The following is a 20,000-nucleotide window of genomic DNA, read 5'->3' on the forward strand; positions in this document are numbered from 1 at the left end:
AGAGGGAGAGAGAGGGGAGAGAGGGAGGGAGAGAGGGAGGAGAGAGGGAGGGAGGGAGGGAGGGAGGGAGGGAGGGAGGGAGGGAGGGAGGAGGGAAGTGAGAAGAAAGAGTGAGAGAGAAAGAGTGAGAGAGAGAAAGAAAGAAAGAGTGAGAGAGAAAGAAAGAGTGAGAGAGAAAGAAAGAGTGAGAGAGAAAGAAAGAAAGAGTGAGAGAAAAAGAAAGAAATAGAAAGAGAAAGAGAGAGAGAAAGATAAAAAGAGAGAGAGAAAGAAAGAAAGAGTGAGTGTACGAGTGAACGTATGCGTATACGTGTGCGTATGTGCATAGAAAGCAGAGGTGAAAAAAGAGGAAGTACACAGTCGCCGATTAAAACCAGCTCCCCCCCCCCCCCGACCGCCCCGGAGCTCACAGGGGGCGAGGCAACAGGGGCGTGATTACCAAACTTTACGAAAGGGGGGGGTGGGGAGGGGAGGGAAGTCAAAAATGGGAAGAAAAGAGACGACATTCATGAAAGGCAAGGTCGTAAAAAAAATAAAAAATAAATAAAAAGACAAAAGTAGCGGGGAAGGAAAAATCGAAAGAAAAAAAAAAATCGCCAGGAAAGAATGATGTTACGGACAAGAAATAAACACGAGGGGGGAAAAAAGGAGACGAAATGGGAAAACAGAAGAAAATGAGAAAAGGGGACACGAAAAAGAGAAGAGGGATCACGAAGAAAATGAAAAAAAAATCGAAAGAAACGGAGGAAAGGGAGAAAAAAATGGGAGGGAATGAGAAAGGAAGTCAAAACCAATCGAAGGAAAAGGTCACGGAGAAAAAGAGAAGCGTCGCTGTCGGGGAAATGAAAGGGCGAGACAAAACGGCTCAAAAGCGTACACGTGGGACGAGGATGCAGGGGAGGGGAGGAGGAGGGAGGGAGGAGAAGAGAAGGAGAAGAGAAGGAGAAGAGAAGAGAAGAGAAGAAGAGAAGAGAAGAGAAGGAGAAGAAGAGAGAGAAGGAAAGAAGAGAGAAGAAAGAGAAGAGAGAGAAAGAAGAAAGAGAGAAGAGAAGAGAAGAGAAGAGAAGAGAAGAGGAAGGGAAAGAAGAGAAGAGAAGAAGAAGAAGAGAAGAGAAGAGAAGAGAAGAGAAGAAGAAGAGAAGAGAAGAGAAAGAGAAAGTAGAGAAAGAAGAAAGAAGAAGAAGAGAAAGAAGAAAAGAGAAGAAAGAGAAGAGAGAAGAGAAGAGAAGAGAAGAGGGGAGATGAAGGGAGGGAAAGGAGAGGACAGGGGAGGGGAGGGAAAGGAAAGGACAAGAGAGGAGAGGGAGAGAAGAGAGGAGAAGAGAGGAGCAGAGACGAGGGCGAGAGGGAGGGCGTGCGGCTCACCTGCAGGTGGTCGACGCGTCCGGAGAAGGCGTCGCGCGGCACGGGGTGCGAGAAGAGGAAGCCGTGGTGCGCGCGCGTGTCCGAGACGCCCCACTGGCGCTTGACGGGATGGCCCCTCGCCGCCTCGACCTTGTTCTTCGCGGGCTTGGGCGCGCTCGCCCGCGGCGCCTCGTCCTCGGGCCGGTAGAACAGCTCCACCTCGAAGTCGTCGTCCATCTCGAGCGGCGCAGTGGCGTCCTGGTTCACGTCCAGGTCGTGCAGCAGGGACTGCAGGTCGTTCTCGAGGTGCTGGGCGCGCAGGGCGGGCAGGTGGCAGGCCAGGGCCACGGCCACCACAAGGCTCAACCTCAACATGGCGGCGGCGGCGGCGGCGGCGGCGGCGGTGGGCGATTCGCTCTCTCGAACACGCTCTCACTGGACCATAGCGCGATCTGCGGGAGAAGGAAACAAGGTAAGTCGTGGCGTCGCATATCATAGGGGACGGGAAGAGGGGGGGGGGCTGTCACGCTATGCACAACACCGATGGGGATGGAGCGAGGGGGAGGGGAGGGTGTGGGAGGGGGTGTGGGAGAGGGTGTATATGTGGGAGAGGAAGGAGGAGGAGGAGGAGGAGGAGGAGGAGGAGAGATAGAGGGAGAGGGAATGGGAGTGGAAGTGGGAGAGGGAGGGAGGAGGGGGCGTGTCACAGTATGTACATCAAGGTGGGAGGGAGGGAGGGAGGAGGAGGAAGTGGGCGGGGGGATAAGCATGTCACATTATGCACGGTCAGCTGTTTGTTTGCCCTCATTACGCTTGTCAACAAAGCTGATGCACACTGCACCGTCCTGCATGCGTTTTGTTGTTCCATGCAACTTCGTCCCAGGGCTGAACGATGCCACAATGGTCTCGTTTTCCAGTCGCGCGTTCCCCTGTCTCGCGACGCCACAATACACGAAAACAAACACCTGTGCGTTATAGAAAGGCAACCGGGTAGAGCAGGTTCCACGATCACGAAGCCAATCACGCCCATTAATGCCAATCCCAAGCCCCTTTAAGCGTGACACCCATTAATCAGATGTTACGCGATACATCTCCTGCAAGGGTTCACGCCCGTCAAGAACACTTAAGCATCCGTTAACCTCAGACCAGGCCCGTGGCAACCCATTAGGACACCTCGCACGCCAACATCACCTGGGATCCACTCAGCCCAATGACAAACCATTAAGATACACTAAAACACCCATTACCCCATGGAAGAGCACCGCTTAATTGTCACTTAGACCCGTGACAACCTATTAAGACAACCTAGACAGCCATTACTACAAAGGAGATTTGGCAACCCATTAGAAAAGGTTACAGATAGCCATGAAACGTGCCCAATCAGACCCATGGCGACCCATTAGACGACGCTGCCACCCCAGACCTTCACAACATCAGCCCATGCCAAGCCACGCCTTACGCCCATCCGGAGCACTACAAACCCATTCAGTTAATTGTCATCCATTCACAGTCATCTCCCCCCCCCCTCGTACAAACACTCGAACAACCAAAAGCACACTCGCGCTCATGCACTCACTCCATGCATACATACATGCACGTACACACACGCGCGAACACACATATATACAGATACTATAAGATCAATCATTGCCTGCTCTAACTGACTAACTTACTTCCATCCACACTAATTCATTCACCCATCCATCCACTTGGAGTCGGAGTTGGAGTTGGAGTTGGAGTTGGAGTTGGAGTTGGAGTTGGAGTTGGAGTTGGAGTTGGAGTTGGAGTTGGAGTTGGAGTTGGAGTTGGAGGTGGAGTTGGAGGTGGAGGTGATGGTGGTGGTGGTGGATGACGACGACAATGATGATATACTGGAGACAGATAGATAAATACTAATGGCTACCAAGGCCATGTTGGTATTAGCAACCCATGGTAATTAGGCCTACCATCATAACATACAACAGTAGTAGTAGATAATGAGGGCCATGACGACGCCACAGACGGTGATAGTGATAACATGACCTGATAACGAGGGCGATGATAAAAATAAGGAGAGAAGAAAAAGAACAAAATGGGAAAGAAAGAAAAAGCAGGAGTGAAGAACTGTAAACAAATCCTAGAATGAGTTTTGGGACGAAAGAAAGATAAACAAGGACACACAATACATACGAGGGGTAAAGACATGAGGAGCAACAGTAAATATGAGGAGCAACACAACATATGAAGAGGAGCAACACAGCATATGAAGAGGAGCAACACAGCATATGAAGAGGAGCAACACAGCATATGAAGAGGAGCAACACAGCATATGAGAAACAGAAAATATGATTAGAAACAAAATATGAGCAACAACAGAAAATAAGAGGAGCAACAACAGAAAATAAGAGGAGCAACAACAGAAAATAAGAGGAGCAACAACAGAAAATAAGAGGAGCAACAACAGAAAATAAGAGGAGCAACAACAGAAAATAAGAGCAACAACATATGAGCAACAACTTGTGTGCAACAACTTGTGTGCAACAAAACTAATGTGGAGCAGCACAACATACGATGAGTAGCACATCCTATGCGGAACACCCACAGTCTCAATAAAACAGTAGCCCTTAAAGAGAAGTAGCCTTGTATGGATGGCAACGCGAGGCCGCCATCCCAGAATTAAAACTGCACACAATGCCATCGCCCCCCTCCCCTCCCCTCCCCTCCCCTCCCCTCTTCTCTGCCCCGAAAAGACTCTCTCCCTTCGCTTCCCTCCCATTCCCTTCCCTTCCCTTCCCTTCCCTCCCATTACCCTACCCTCTCCTTCCCCCTTCCCTCCTGTCCCCCTAGCCTCTCCTTCCCATCCCAACCCATCCCATCCCATCCCATCCCATCCCCTCTCCTTCCCTTCCCGTCCCCTAGCCTCTCCTTCCCTTCCCGTCCCCTAGCCTCTCCTTCCCTTCCCGTCCCCTAGCCTCTCCTTCCCTTCCCGTCCCCTAGCCTCTACTTCCTTCCGTCCCTAAGCCTCTCCTTCCCTTCCCGTCCTAGCCTCTCCTTCCCTTCCATCTCCCCCTAGCCTCTCTCCCCTTCCGTCCCTAGCCTCTCCTTTTGCTTAAAGTCCCCTGGCCTCTCCCTTCCCTTCCGTCCCCCTAGCCTCTCCTTCCTTCCGTCCCCTAGCCTCTCCTTCCCTTCCCGTCCCCACAACACTCCTTCCCTTCCCGTCCACAGCCTCTCCTTCCCTTCCGTCCCTACGCCTCTCCTTTCCCTTCCCGTCCCTAGCCTCTCCTTCCCTTCCCGTCCCCTAGCCTCTCCTTCCCTTCCCGTCCCCCTAGCCTCTCCCTTCCCTTCCCGTCCCTAGCCTCTCTCCTTCCCTTCCAGTCCCCCTAGCCTCTCCTTCCCTTCATCCCTAGCCTCTCTTCCCTTCCCGTCCCCTAGCCTCTCCTTCTTCCCGTCCCTAGCCTTTCTCCTTCCTTCCCGTCCCTAGCCTCTCCTTCCCTTCCCGTCCCCTAGCCTCTCTTCCCTTCCCTTCACCTCCATTCCCCTCCTTCCCTCCCCTAGCCTCTCCCTTCCTCCCTAGCCTCTCCTTCCTCCCCTAACCTCTCCTTCCCTCCCCTAGCCTCTCCTTCCCTCCCTAGCCTCTCCTTCCCTCCCCCTAGCCTCGCCTTCTCTTCCCCTTGCCTCTCTCTTCCCTTCCCCTTACCTCTCCTCCCATACCCTCGCCTCCTCAGACACCCCTTCCCTCCAAGACTTTCCCTCCCCTTTTCCTCCCAAGACTCCCCCCACCCCCACCGCTTGCCCAAGCTCCACCTCTCCCTCTCCCCTTCCTCCTCCCACAAGAGATGCCAGATCATGTAATAAAGCCCCGAGAAAGCGCGTATTCGCCCTTTCGCCCTTCGCCTCTACCCTCCCCTTTCCTCGCCCCTCCCCCTTCCCCCTTCCCTTCCCTCCTGCCCCTCCCCCTTCCCCTTCACCCCATTACTTCGCCCCTCCCCCTTCCCTTCCACTACTTCGCCCTCGCCCCACTTCCTTCCCTCGCCCCTCCCCCCTTCCCTTCCCTCGCCCCTCCCCCTTCCCTTCCATTCCTTCGCCCTCCTCCTTCCCTCCCCCCACCGTGTCTGGCACCTGCGACTCGAGCCTCACCCCTCCCCCTCCCACACAAGGCCCTGGGCAGAGAAGGACTCGACCTTGGAGGAGCATCTAAGGGATACAATACACGCCCTGTTGCAATCCCCTCCCTCCTTCCCTCCCCCCTTCCCCTCCCCCCTCCCCTGGGCAGTTACTACTCCTTGGCCTCCTCTCACCTCTGCCTTCACCCGCTCCTTCCTTTCTTTCTCTCTCACTTTCTTTAATTTCTTTCTTTCTTTCTTTTCTCTATTTCTTTCTCTCTCTTTCTCTTTCTTTCTTTCTCTCTCTTTCTTTCTTTCTTTCTTTCTTTCTCTCTCTTTCTCTTTCTTTCTTTATTTATTTATTTCTCTTTCTCTTTCTTTCTCTCTCCCTTTCTTTCTTTCTCTCTCCCTTTCTCTCGTTATTTTTTTCTTCCATTGCTCTTTCCCTTTCTTTTGTCGTTCAAGTCAATCTTAATTTCTCACTCTCGCTCTTTTCCGTCTCTTCCTTCCTCTCGTCTTTTATTGCTCTCGCTCTGTCTCTCTCTAGAACTCGTCAGGAATACATGTGGCTCCGTAACTTAACTTCGAAACGATTTTTCGGCCGATAATTCTTCCTACACTTTTATTCCTTTCTCTGTCTCTTTCTTTCTCTCTGTCTCTTTCTTTCTCTCTGTCTCTTTCTTTCTTTCTCTGTCTTTCTTTCTTTCTTTCTTTCTCTGTCTTTCTTTCTTTCTTTCTTTCTCTGTCTTTCTTTCTTTCTTTCTTTCTCTGTCTTTCTTTCTTTCTTTCTTTCTCTGTCTTTCTTTCTTTCTTTCTTTCTCTGTCTTTCTTTCTTTCTTTCTTTCTCTGCTTTCTTCTTTCTTTCTCTCTCTGTCTTTCTTTCTTTCTTTCTCTCTCTGTCTTATTTCTTCTTTCTTTCTCTGTCTTTCTTCTTTTCTTTCTTCTCTGTCTTTCTTTCTTTAATTCTTTTCTGTCTTTCTTTCTTTCTTTTTTTCTGTCTTTCTTTCTTTCTTTCTTCTGTGTCTTTCTGTCTTTCTTTCTTTCTCTGTGTCTTTCTTTCTTTCTCTCTTCTTTCTTTCTCTGTGTCTTTCTTTCTTTCTTTCTTTCTCTGTGTCTTTCTTTCTTTCTTTCTTTCTCTGTGTCTTTCTTTCTTTCTTTCTTTCTCTGTGTCTTTCTTTCTTTCTTTCTTTCTCTGTGTCTGTCTTTCTTTCTTTCTCTGTGTCTGTCTTTCTTTCTTTCTCTGTGTCTGTCTTTCTTTCTTTCTCTGTGTCTGTCTTTCTTTCTTTCTCTGTGTCTGTCTTTCTTTCTTTCTCTGTGTCTTTCTTTCTTTCTTTCTCTGTGTCTTTCTTTCTTTCTTTCTCTGTGTCTTTCTTTCTCTCTTTCTCTGTGTCTTTCTTTCTTTCTTTCTCCGTGTCTTTCTTTCTTTCTTTCTCCGTGTCTTTCTTTCTTTCTTTCTTTCTTTCTTTCTTTCTTTCTTTCTTTCTTTCTTTCTCTCTCTTCTCTCTCTCTCTCTCTCTCTTCTTACTTTCTTTCTTTCTTTCTCTCTCGCGTTCTCTCTCCCCCCCAGATCTGATTCGGGGAAGCAAACAGAGAGAAAGCTTTTGGAGATGATAATCCTGTCATCCTGGTTAGTCCCTTTGCCCGACTGCCTTTAGTCACTCTCGCCCTCTCTCTCTCTCTCTCCCTCTCTCCTTTCCTATCGCTTTCTTTCTTTCTTGCCCTCTCTCTCTCTCTCTCCTATCCTATCGCTCTTTCTTTCTTACTCTTTTTTTTCTTTCTCTTACTCTTTCTTTCTTTCGTTCTCTTTCTATCTCTCTCCCTCTTTCCTCCTTTCTTTTCCCTCTCTTTCCTCCTTTCTTTCCCTCTTTCTTTCCTACCTTGCCTTCTTTCTCTCTATATATATCTTTCGTATCTATCTTCCTTCTTTGGCTCTAAATAACTTTCCATTTTCTCTCTTCTTTCTCCTCTTCTTTCTCTCTTCTTCTCCCTTCTTCTTCTGCTTCTCTCTCTCTCTCTCTCTTCCTCTCCTCTACTGTTCACCCTTTTTTCCATATACCTCCCGTTCTTCCTCCTTTCAAATTTCCTTCCTTTTCCTTATCATTCTCCTTCCTTCATATCCACACCCCCCTCACCACCTCATGTATGTGTATCTGTCCCTCCTCCTCCTCTCCTACCGTTCCCCTTACCTCTCCCCTTCCCCCCTCCCTCTCTTCTTTTGTATCTACCCCCTCCTCCTTCCCTTCTCTTCCCTCTTTGTATTCACCCTTCCCTGTCCTTCTCCTTTCTTCCTCCTTCCCTCCTTTCCTCCCTTTGCACATGCCCATCTCTCCCCTTCCCTTCCTCCTTCCCTCCTCTTTCCCTCTTCTTCTAGACCTCCCAGCGACAGGTTCCTTGGCACTGGTCGGCACTGCTCCCCAACCTGCCGCACACAATCTAATTTACGTACACAAACCTCCCTCCCCCTCCTCCCCACTCCCTCCTCCCCCTCCCCCCCCATTCTTGCCGTCAGTGCATACAAGAATCTTAACAATAGGGGAGAGTAAAGAGGGAGGGAAAAAAAAGAGGAAAGCGAGAGCCAAATGCTGAGGAGTCTGGGGTACGTGGTATTAGGGTAAGGGGTACGTGGTATTAGGGTAAGGGGTACGTGGTATTAGGGTAAGGGGTACGTGGTATTAGGGTAAGGGGTACGTGGTATTAGGGTAAGGGGTACGTGGTATTAGGGTAAGGGGTACGTGGTATATGGTACGTGGTACGTGTGGAGAGAGAGAGAGGGAGGGAGGGAGGGAGGGAGGGAGAGAGAGAGAGAGAGAGAGAGAGAGAGAGAGAGAGAGAGAGAGAGAGAGAGAGAGAGAGAGAGAGAGAGAGAGAGAGAGAGAAGACGAGAACGAGAGCGAGAATACGGGAGAACGAGAGCGAGAATACGAGAGAGAGAGAGAGAGAGAGAGAGAGAGCGAGAGAGACGAGAGAGAGAGAGAGAGAGCGAGAATACGAGAGAGAGAGAGAGAGAGAGAGAGAGAGAGAGAGAGAGAGAGAGAGAGAGAGAATACGAGAGAGAGAGAGAGAGCGAGAATACGAGAGAGAGAGAGAGAGCGAGAATAGAGAGAGAGAGAGAGAGAGCGAGAATACGAGGGGAGAGAGAGAGCGAGAATACGAGAGAGAGAGAGAGAGAGAGAGAGCGAGCGAGAGCGAGAATACGAGAGAGAGAGCGAGAATACGAGAGAGAGAGCGAGAATAAGAGAGAGAGAGAGAGAGAGAGAGCGAGAATACGAGAGAGAGCGAGAATACGAGAGAGAGAGAGAGAGAATACGAGAGAGAGAATACGAGAGAGAGAGAGAGAGAGAATACGAGAGAGAGAGAGAGAATACGAGAGAGAGAGAGAGAGAATACGAGAGAGAGAGAGAGAGAGAATACGAGAGAGAGAGAGAGAGAGAGAGAATACGAGAGAGAGAGAAAGAATACGAGAAAGAGAGAGAGAAAAGGAGAGAGAGAAAGAATACGAGAAAGAGAGAAAGAATACGAGAGAGAGAGAGAGAGAATACGAGAAAGAGAGAAAGATTACGAGAAAGTGAGAAAGAATACGAGAGAGAAAGAATACGAGAGAGAGAGAAAGAATACGAGAGAGAGAGAGAGAGAGAATACGAGAGAGAGAGAGCGAGAATACGGAAATGAGTAAATGAATAAAGACCAGAGTAAAGAGGGGGAGAGAATACACAGAGCGAGGGAAAGAATTAGGGGAGGGGGGACTAAGCTAATCCCGCCCTTATCTCCAATCGTTATCCAAACCACCATTACAGCGGTTCACGGCACTCGAGCGAGGCACTACTATCGGTGCCACAGAGCCCGGCGCGATCAAGGCCTCCGGTATCCATGGAGGGGACACGGAGAGAGGAGAGGAGAGGAGAGGAGAGGAGAGAGAGGAAGAGGAGAGAGAGAGGAAGAGGAGAGAGAGAGGGAGAGGAGAGAGAGGGAGAGGAGAGAGAGAGGGAGAGGAGAGAGAGGGAGGGGAGAGAGAGGGAGAGGAGAGAGAGGGAGAGGAGAGAGAGGGAGAGGAGCGAGAGGGAGAGGAGCGAGAGGGAGAGGAGCGAGAGGGAGAGGAGCGAGAGGGAGAGGAGCGAGAGGGAGAGGAGCGAGAGGGAGAGGAGCGAGAGGGAGAGGAGCGAGAGGGAGAGGAGCGAGAGGGAGAGGAGCGAGAGGGAGAGGAGAGAGAGGGAGAGGAGAGAGAGGGAGAGGAGAGAGAGGGAGAGAGAGTGGGAGGGAGAGGAGAGAGAGGGAGAGAGAGTGGGAGGAGAGGAGAGAGAGGAGAGGAGAGAGAGGGAGAGAGGGAGAGGAGAGAGAGGGAGAGGGAGAGGTGTGAAGAGAAGAGAATGGGGGAGAGGAGGGGGAAAGACAGAAGGTGAGGGGAGAAGAGAATGAGGGAGAGGAGGGGGAGGGGGAGAAAAGAATGAGGGAGAGGAGAGGAAGGGGGAGGGGGGAGAAAAGAATGAGGGAGAGGAGAGGAAGGGGAAGAAGAGAATGAGGCTAAAGGGAGAAGGGGAGAAGGGAATGAAAGAAAGTAGGGGAGGGTAGAAAAGGGACAGAGTGAGAGAAGACAGAGGGGAGGAAGGGAGGGAGGGATAGAGAGAGAGAGGAAGGGAGAAATAGAAGAGAGAGAGAAAGAAGCGAAAGGGAGAAATAGAAGAGAGAGAAAGAAGCGGAAGGGAAAAATAGAAGAGAGAGAAGAGGATAAAAAGCACAAGAGAGGAGAAAGAACGAGTGGGGAGATAGTAAGAAGAAAGATGCAGATTAACGATTAAATGGTTATTTTCATTACCAACGCCTATTATCCAATTCCTTTATCACACCACCATTTCTATATTGTAATAATGAATATGTATTGCAATAACTGGTGATAATGATAACCCAAGAAAGATGAATAAATAACAAGGAGATGTTGCAGCGTTGCAGGGGGGAGGCAGAAGGGAGAGAGAAAAAAGGAGAAAAGAATAAAAAGAAAAAAGGAACGAAAAGGAAAGGGGAAAAAGAATAAAATGAAAATGAAAAAAAAACGAAAAGAAAAGAAAAAAGACGAGCAAAAAAAAAACGAAAGAGAATAAATGAGAGGACAGCCAGTGCAAACCAAGGCCCAAAACAGGCGACCCCCTCCACCCACCCCCACTCCACCCCCCCAAAAAATGTGAAAGGGAAAGCGGTCTCCCTACCCTCAATCCACCCCACCCCCCTCTATCTCTAAAACTACCCTTGAAGACACCTGCCCGCCCCCCACACCTGCCCGCCCTCCACACCTGCCCGCCCCCCACGCGGCAGCAGCACAAAACCAATATTTCCGAAGGGGCGAACCGCCACGTAAACAGCGAGGGAAGAAGGAGACTTCCGGTGCCTTGTTCATCTCGCGGGCGTAACAGGGAGGGAAGAGGGAGGGGAAGGAGGAAAGGGGAAGAGGGAGGGGAAGGAGGAAAGGGGAAGAGGGAGGGGAAGGAGGAAAGGGGGAGAGGGAGGGGAAGGAAGGGAAGGAGGAGGAGGAGGGCAAGGAGGAGAGGGAGAGGGAAGGGAAGAGAGGAGGAGGAGGGCAAGGAGAGAGGGGAGGGAAGGGAGGGAAGAGGGAGGGCATGGAGAGAAGGGAAGGACGGAATGAGGGAAGGAAGGGGAAGAGAAGGAGAGAAGGGGAAGGGGAGGATGGAAGGGGAGGGATGGAGGGGGAAGGAGGGAGAGAGTAGAGGATGGTGGTAGGAGGAGGTAAAAGCAGAAGGGAGGGAGGGAGGAAAAGTGGAAGGGAGGAAGGTAAGGAAACGAGAGAGGGAGTGAGGAAAGGAGAGCGAGGGAGGGAGGAAAGGAGTGAGAGAAAGGAGAACGCACAGAACAACAGCAGCGAAATGAAACACAACTTAAACAAGATAACAAAGGAGAGTAAAACGACAGAAAAAGAAAACAATAAAAGAACCAGAGAGAGACAAAGCAGCCCCCGCCCACCACCGCCGGCCGGGATCGCGTGTGCGTGTGCGTGTCGCTGGAACACGTGTCGCTGATTCAGACGGATTTATCTCGTGCATTTCCCCCTCAACTGTCATCTTTCGACACCCCTCCCCCTCCATCCCATCTCTTCCTTCCTTCCTTCCTTTTCTCTTTCTTTCCTTCCTTCCTTCATTTCTTTTATTTCCTTCCTTCCTTCATTTCTTTTATTTCTTTCCTTACTTCCTTCCTTTACTCTTTCCTTCTTTTCTCTTTCCTTCCTCCCCTCCTTTCTATCCCTCCTCCCCTCCCCCTAATACAAAATCAAAGATATTCCCTTATATCCCTCCCTCCTCCTCCCCCCTCCCCTCCCATACTCAACACCCACCCCCACCCACACCCAACTCCCCATTTCCTACTGGCACCAAGCAGGCATTCCCAAGCTGCCACAAATAACACAGACAAACAAATCCTCTCACCCCTCACACCCCCCTCCCCTTCCCTTTTCCCTTCCCATCCCCATCCCTATCCCCATCCCCCTCCCCACCCCATCCCCTCCCCCACTTGGTAACAAAAGGCAAACAGGTCCCACCCCCTTTTTTTCGTAACACGTAAACAAATGTAAACAAAAGCCACCACACAACGTGCTGCGTCAACAATGAAAACAAACACAAACAAAAAGACGGGGAGTAAATGTTTGGATGTTTCCGATGACGTCACCGAGTTAACACCTACATCAAATGCTAAATCATAATGCAAGAGACTAAACAATCAAAGACGATTTGAGAAACATGGGAGGGAGGGAGGGAGGGAGGAAGGGAGAGGGAGGGGGAGGGAGGGAGGGAGGGAGGGAGGGGAGGGAGAGGGAGAGGGAGAGGGAGAGGGAGGGAGGGAGAGGAGAGAGAGAGAGAGAGAGAGAGAGAGAGAGAGAGAGAGAGAGAGAGTGAGAGAGAGAGGGTGAAAGAGAGAGGAGAGAGAGAGAGAGAGAGACGGAGGGAAATAGAGAAGAGGAGGGAGGGAGGGATGAGAGAGGGAGAGGAAGAGAAAGTGATAGAGAAAGGAGAAAGAAAAAAGAAAAAAAAAATAGACAACAATAGAAGAAAAACCAAGCAAACACGCGCTGGACATCTCCCATAAACCCTCCCCCCTCACCCCTTACCCCCCCCCCTCTCCCTCTCGTCCAGCCTTGGCCTGAAACGCCCAACCGTTCTCAAACTTATCCATCTTAATAAAAAAAGAAAGATGAAAAACCGCGAAGGGAAAGAAATGGGGCGGGGTGGGGGAGGAGGAGGAGGAGGAGGAGGAGGTAGGGGAGGAGGAGGAGGTAGGGGAGGAGGAGGAGGTAGGGGAGGAGGAGGAGGTAGGGGAGGAGGAGGAGGGAGGGGTGGAGGAGGAGGCAGGGGTGGAGGCAGGGGTTGAGGACACGGTGGGGGAGGAGGTTGGGGAGGAGGAGGAGGAGGAGGTAGGGGTGGAGGAGGAGGAGGAGGTAGGGGGAGGAGGGGAGGAGGAGGAGGTAGGGGAGGAGGAGGAGGGGAGGAGGGAGGAAGAGGAGGGGGAGGAGGGGGGCCTGGAATTAGGAAGAGGAGGAGGAGAGGAGGAGGAGGAGGAGGGCCAGGGAATTAGGGAGGAAGTGCTGGGGCGAGAAAGATGGAGGAGGAGGAGAAATAGGAGGTAGGGTGGTAGCAGGTAGCAAGAGGAGGAGGCTCGAGGAAGATGAAGACGTGGAGGAGGAGGAGGAGGAGGAGGAGGAGGAGGAGGAGGAGGAGGAGGAGGAGGAGGAAGAGGAAGAGGAAGAGGAAGAGGAAGAGGAAGAGTAAAAGAAACAGAAGTAGGAAGAAAAGAAAGACGACGAAGAAGGAAAAACAAGCACATAAAAGAGGAGGAGGACGTGGAGGAGTGGGAGTGAGTGATGAGGAGGAGTTTTCTCTGGGCATATAGGCCTACCGAAACGAAGCCTAGGCCGTCCGTCCGATGATACGCAGTTTCGGATAACGCACGAGGGGCCGGGGAGAACCGGGGGGGGGGGGGGGCACGTGTAAGGAAGAGAGAAAAAAAGATAAGAACAAAAAGTAAGAGAAATATGTAGGAGGAAAAAATGGTAAGAGAAAATAGGTAGAAAAAAGTAAGAGAAAAAGGAAAATAAAAAAGTAGGAGAAAAAATGTAAGTGAAAAAAGTATGAATAATAGTAAGAGGCATGGAAGGTATGAAAAAAGCAAGAGAAAAAAGAAAGAGCAAACAGGTAAGACAAGAGATAGAGAGATGAAGGAGGGGGGAATCCGACACGCAGACCCTCAAGCACACGTACTGTCAACAGGAAAGACATGTCGCACTTCATTTCAGACGAAGATTTTGGTTGTGTTGATTAGCGCTCCTAGGAACCCCCCCCGCCACCTGCAAGGGGTCGCAAGTCAATATCCTTGTCCATTCTCTTGATTTAGGCAGACACGAGGGGGCAGACAGACACTAATTACCACAAAGCATACGATATTGCATAACAAATACACGGTTTAATACGTTTTACAGGATATCTATTGTACATAGGCCTACACACGCGCACACACACACACGCACATATATATACATTTATTAGGTAGGTAGGTAGATAGGTAGGTAGGTAGGTAGGTAGCTAGATAGAGAAAGGGAAAAGGGAGAAAATATGAGATAGAAAATGCAGAAAGAGGAACCCCCCCCCCCTCCAAAGAACACCCCTCCCTTAAACGCAGCCTTCCCCAAAGCCAAGCCGGGCTCATCCGAAGGGAACTTTCACCGCCCTAATTCAGGATGCAGAGAGATACAGATCTCTTAATCAGTTAATGTGGGAGAGTTGGGCGAGCGGTGTCAAGGAGGAAGCGAAAATGGAGGGGAGCATTAGCGTCATTCTTGCTCCGGCTCGCCCCTGCCCTCATCCTCCCCCCTCTCTTCCCCTTCATCTCTCCGTCCCCTCCCCTCTTACCTTTCGTCATCCCCTCCCTTCCTTCCCTCCTCCTCCCCCTCCCTTCCCCCTCCTCCTCCTCCTCCTCCTCCCTACCCCTGCCCCCTCTCTTCACCCTCCTGCTCCATTACCCCTCAATCCCTCCTCCTCCCTTACCCCTCAACTCCCTCCTCCTCCCTCACCCTCAACCCCTCCTCCTCCCTACCCTCAACCCCTCCTCCTCCCTTACCCCCTCAACCCCTCATCCTCCCTTACCTCTCCCTCCTCCTCCCTCATCCCCACCCCTTCCAATCCCCCTCAGCCATCTATTCGCTTAAAACCCAAAACAATTCCCCTAATCCCCAATTTTCCCCAAATGCCCCCCCCCCCCCTCAACACACCACCCTCGACTGCATGACGTCACTCCACGATGTCGATTTGTCACCGCCCCCCCCCCCCCCGTCTCCCCCACCCTATCTGCAGATCAAAGATAAGGTTAAGGTTTCCAGTGGGGGCCACGGGGGGGGGGGGCTTCTTCAGCGGGGATGTGGCCCTAGGTGCGCGTGTACGTACGTGTGTGCATTATAGGTGCACAGGTACACGGGCAGACTCAAAGACGGAGTGAGTGGGGCAGAATGTGTGCGAGTGAGAGTGAGAGTGAGAGTGTGAGTGTGCGAGCGCGCGTATGTGTATGTATGCGTGTATGTGTGTATGTGTGTATGTGTGTATGTGTGTATACACATTTCCATGTACATGTGTATACACATTTCCATGTACATGTGTATACACATTTCCATGTACATGTGTATACACATTTCCATGTACATGTGTATACACATTTCCATGTACATGTGTATACACATTTCCATGTACATGTGTATACACATTTCCATGTACATGTGTATACACATTTCCATGTACATGTGTATACACATTTCCATGTACTTATGTATACACATTTCCATGTACTTATGTATACACATTTCCATGTACTTATGTATACACATTTCCATGTACTTATGTATACACATTTCCATCTACTTAGGTATACACATTTCCATCTACTTAGGTATACACATTTCCATCTACTTAGGTATACACATTTCCATCTACTTAGGTATACACATTTCCATCTACTTAGGTATACACATTTCCATCTACTTAGGTATACACATTTCCATCTACTTAGGTATACACATTTCCATCTACTTAGGTATACACATTTCCATCTACTTAGGTATACACATTTCCATCTACTTAGGTATACACATTTCCATCTACTTAGGTATACACATTTCCATCTACTTAGGTATACACATTTCCATCTACTTAGGTATACACATTTCCATCTACTTAGGTATACACATTTCCATCTACTTAGGTATACACATTTCCATCTACTTATGTATACACATTTCATCTACTTAGGTATACACATTTCCATCTACTTAGGTATACACATTTCCATCTACTTAGGTATACACATTTCCATCTACTTAGGTATACACATTTTACTCACTTATGTATTAATATTTCCATCTACTTAGGTATACACATTTCCATCTACTTATGTATACACATTTCCATCTACTTATGTATACACATTTCCATCTACTTATGTATACACATTTCCATCTACTTATGTATACACATTTCCATGTACTTATGTATACACATTTCCATGTACTTATGTATACACATTTCCATGTACTTATGTATACACATTTCCATGTACTTATGTATACACATTTCCATGTACTTATGTATACACATTTCCATGTACTTATGTATACACATTTCCATGTACTTATGTATACACATTTCCATGTACTTATGTATACACATTTCCATGTACTTGTGTATACATATTTCCATGTACATGTGTATACACATTTCCATGTGCTTATGTATACACATTTCCATGTGCTTATGTATACACATTTCCTGTGCTTATGTATACACATTTCCATGTGCTTATGTATACACATTTCCATGTACAAGGGTATACATTTACATGTGCATGTGTTTAAATTCACATGTGCATGTGTTTAAATTCACATGTGCATGTGTTTAAATTCATATGTGCATGTGTTTAAATTCACATGTGCATGTGTTTAAATTCACATGTGCATGTGTTTAAATTCATATGTGCATGTGTTTAAATTCACATGTGCATGTGTTTAAATTCACATGTGCATGTGTTTACATTTACATGTGCATGTGTTTACATTTACATGTGCATGTGTTTAAATTCACATGTGCATGTGTTTAAGTTCACATGTGCATGTGTTTAAATTCATATGTGCATGTGTTTAAATTCACATGTGCATGTGTTTAAATTCACATGTGCATGTGTTTAAATTCACATGTGCATGTGTTTAAATTCACATGTGCATGTGTTTAAATTCACATGTGCATGTGTTTAAATTCACATGTGCATGTGTTTAAATTCACATGTGCATGTGTTTACATTTACATGTGCATGTGTTTACATTTACATGTGCATGTGTTTACATTTACATGTGCATGTGTTTACATTTACATGTGCATGTGTTTACATTTACATGTGCATGTGTTTACATTTACATGTGCATGTGTTTACATTTACATGTGCATGTGTTTACATTTACATGTGCATGTGTTTACATTTACATGTGCATGTGTTTACATTTACATGTACATGTTTTTACTTTTACCTGTACATGTGTATGTGTGTGCATGTGTATGTATGCATGCGTGTACGAGAGAGAGAGAGAGAGAGAGAGAGAGAGAGAGAGAGAGAGAGAGAGAGAGAGAGAGAGGGAGTTAGAGTTAGAGAGAGTTGGGGACAGAAAGAGAGAGAGAGAGAGAGAGAGAAAGGAGTTAGAGAGAGTTAGAGTTAGAAAGAGAGAGAGAGAGAGAGAGAGAGAGAGAGAGAGAGAGAGAGAGAGAGAGAGAGAGAGAGGAGAGAGAGAGAGAGAGAGAGAGAGAGCGAGAGGGGGAGAACGGAGAGAGAGGGAGAGGGAGGAGGGGAGAGGGAGAGGGAGAGGAGAGAGGAGAGGGAGAGGAAGGGAGAGGGAGAGGGAGAGAGAGAGGAAGGAGAGAGAGAGAGAGAGAGAGAGAGAGAGAGAGAGAGAGAGATGAGAAAAAGATGAGAGAGAAGGAGAGAGAGAGAGAGAAGCGAGAGAGAGACAAGAGATGAGATCAAGGAGACAAAATACACGAGGATGAAGCGATAGAGAGACAAGAGAGGCAAGATCTAAGACAAGAAGAGACACGAAAAGACAAGAGAGACAAGAGACGAGGCAAGAGCAAGACAAGAAGAAACACGAAAAGACAAGAGAGGCAAGAGAGGCAAGAGCAAGAGACAAGAGAGGCAAGAGCAAGAGACAAGAGACAAGAGAGGCAAGAGCAAGAGACTAGAGAAACAAGATACACGAAGAGAAGACAAGAGAGACAAGAGATACAAGAGAAACAAGAGATACAAGATACACGAAGAGAAGACAATCTACACGAAGAGAAGTCAAGATACACGAAGAGAAGACAAGATACACGAAGAGAAGACAAGATACACGAAGAGAAGACAAGATACACGAAGAGAAGACAAGATACACGAAGAGAAGACAAGATACACGAAGAGAAGACAAGATACACGAAGAGAATACAAGATACACGAAGAGAAGACAAGAGAATACAAGATACACGAAGAGAAGACAAGAGAAGACAAGGGAGCCAAGCGAGGCCAGCGCAAGCCAAGAGGCAGCGAGGGCCGCCCCGCCCCTCCGCCCGCCCGTCCTCGCCGCCGACGAGAGGCAGGGAGGCGACGGCGGCCGCCCGAGATCAGCGATACACAGCCCCGAGCCTTTGATAGGGACACTCATTAAAAAAGAGGCGCCCCTTCGCCCCTTCGCCCCCTCCGCTGCTCTCCTCGTCTGCGCCCTTCGCCCCCTCCGCCCCCTTCGCCCCCTTCGCCGCTCTCCTCGCCTGCGCCCGTCTGTCGGTGTGGCTGCGGATGTGTCTGTCTGTATATGGGTGTGTGTTTGTGTAGGACTGTCTCTATGTAGCTGTGTGTGTGTATCTGTCTGTGTAGCTCTGCCTGCCTGTCTGTCTACCTGTCTGTCTACCTGTCTGCCTGCCTGTCTGTCTGCCTGCCTGTCTGATTGCCTATCTGCCTGTGTGTCTGTGCATGTGTACCTCCGTCTCTCGGTGTATTTTCATTACCTTGTGACATTATGACTGTGTGCGTGTGCGTGCGTGCGTGTGTGTGCTTCCTTGCTTGCTTGCGTGCGTGCGTGTGTGTGCTTCCTTGCTTGCTTGCTTGCGTGCGTGTGTGTGCTTCCTTGCTTGCTTGCTTGCGTGCGTGTGTGTGCTTCCTTGCTTGCTTGCTTGCGTGCGTGCGTGCTTGCTTGCTTGCTTGCGTGCGCGACCGCTCCTACACGCCTCTGTGTACATCTTTCCCAATGTCTGACCGCTGTCTTCCTCCTGCCTCACTTCGATGGTGCAATCCCAGAGACAAGAGGATGTCCAACACACCAACACAATAAGAGCAACCCCTCCCCTCCCCTCCCCTCCCCTCCCCTCCCCTCCCCTCCCTCCTTCTCCTCCCCGCCACACCACACACACTTACATATACACACACACACACACGCACGCACGCACGCACGCACGCACGCACGCACGGGAGCTTCTCGCCGAGCCCCGCCTACTGGCCGAGTCCGATTTCCTGGAATGTGTTGCACGCTTTTTTTTTTTTGGGGGGGGGGGGCGAGCAGAGGAGGATGGGATTTCCATTCTCGAAATAATATACTATAGCCATTTATTATGCATTACATCATCATGTACTACGTAAGGATATGAATACATAGCGGACCCTCCACTCCATGACCTAAGACATCCTCCCCACCCCCTGACGAAGCCCAGGAGCAGCCGCCTCCTCCATCTTGTCCTCCTCCTCCTCTGTCTTCTCCTCATCTTCATATTCTACTTCTACTCCTCCTCCTCCTCCTCCTCCTCCCTCCTTCCTCCTCCTCCTCCCTCCTCCTGCCTCCTCCTCCTCCTCACTCCTTCCTCCTCCTCCTCCCTCCTCCTCCCCTTGCCACTGCCCTTGCCCCACTTTGCTTCCCCTTGCTCTGCACACCTCCTCCTGCCCTCCTCTCCTCTCCCACCTTTGTCCCTTGTCCTTGTCCCTGTCCTTGTCCTCTCCTCCTCCGCACTTATCCTTGCCACCTTGTCCCTCCTCCTCCTCCTCCTCCCTCCTCCACCCCTTGTCCTGTGTGCTCTCTGTCTCTTCTCCTCCATCTTCCTCTCTCCCTCCTCCTCCTCATACTCCACCTTCTACATCTCCTCCACCATATCCGTGCGATCAACCGGACATCGTCTTTTCCCACGAGTAAAATTCACCTCCATTTTTGGACAGACAATGAAACCAAGTAACAAAAACACAAGAAAAGGCATAACAAAAAAAAAAATTATATATATATCATTTTCTTTTTCTTTTCCTTTTTCATGCAACAGCGCCGCCTGCAACCCTGCAACTCCACATCGACACAAAGGCAGTCGACTATCGTATTATTTCGAGGCGTGCAGTAGCGACCATCCCCGGAGGCCAGTGGTAATTAAAACTTGTCATATTAATGTTGGTAGGCTGCTGCGAGGGGGGGGAGGGGGAAAGAAGGGAGGGAGGGAAGGGGCAAGAAGGGGAGGGAGGGAAGGCGAACGGGGGGAGGGAGGGAGAGGA

The 20,000-nt window shown here is 49.4% G+C and overlaps 2 protein-coding genes across 2 annotated transcripts in view; one reads left to right on the plus strand and one right to left on the minus strand.

Moving 5' to 3' along the window:
* The window catches only part of Dg (Dystroglycan), a 51,830-nt gene that overhangs the window by 27,337 nt on the left and 4,493 nt on the right, over positions 1–20,000 (minus strand). The window contains exon 2 of the mRNA XM_070115359.1: positions 1,366–1,796. Coding sequence (XP_069971460.1) covers positions 1,366–1,719 — 354 coding nt within the window. The 5' untranslated portion in view covers positions 1,720–1,796. The remainder of the gene's footprint in view (positions 1–1,365; positions 1,797–20,000) is intronic.
* LOC138859652 (uncharacterized) lies at positions 14,920–18,147 on the plus strand. The gene is made up of 2 exons (XM_070115455.1): positions 14,920–14,949; positions 17,548–18,147. The coding sequence occupies exons 1-2, from the start codon at positions 14,920–14,922 to the stop codon at positions 18,145–18,147; spliced, it is 630 nt and encodes a 209-aa protein (XP_069971556.1).

The sequence above is a fragment of the Penaeus vannamei genome, chromosome 37 (assembly GCF_042767895.1).
Source record: "Penaeus vannamei isolate JL-2024 chromosome 37, ASM4276789v1, whole genome shotgun sequence".
NCBI lineage: Eukaryota > Metazoa > Arthropoda > Malacostraca > Decapoda > Penaeidae > Penaeus > Penaeus vannamei.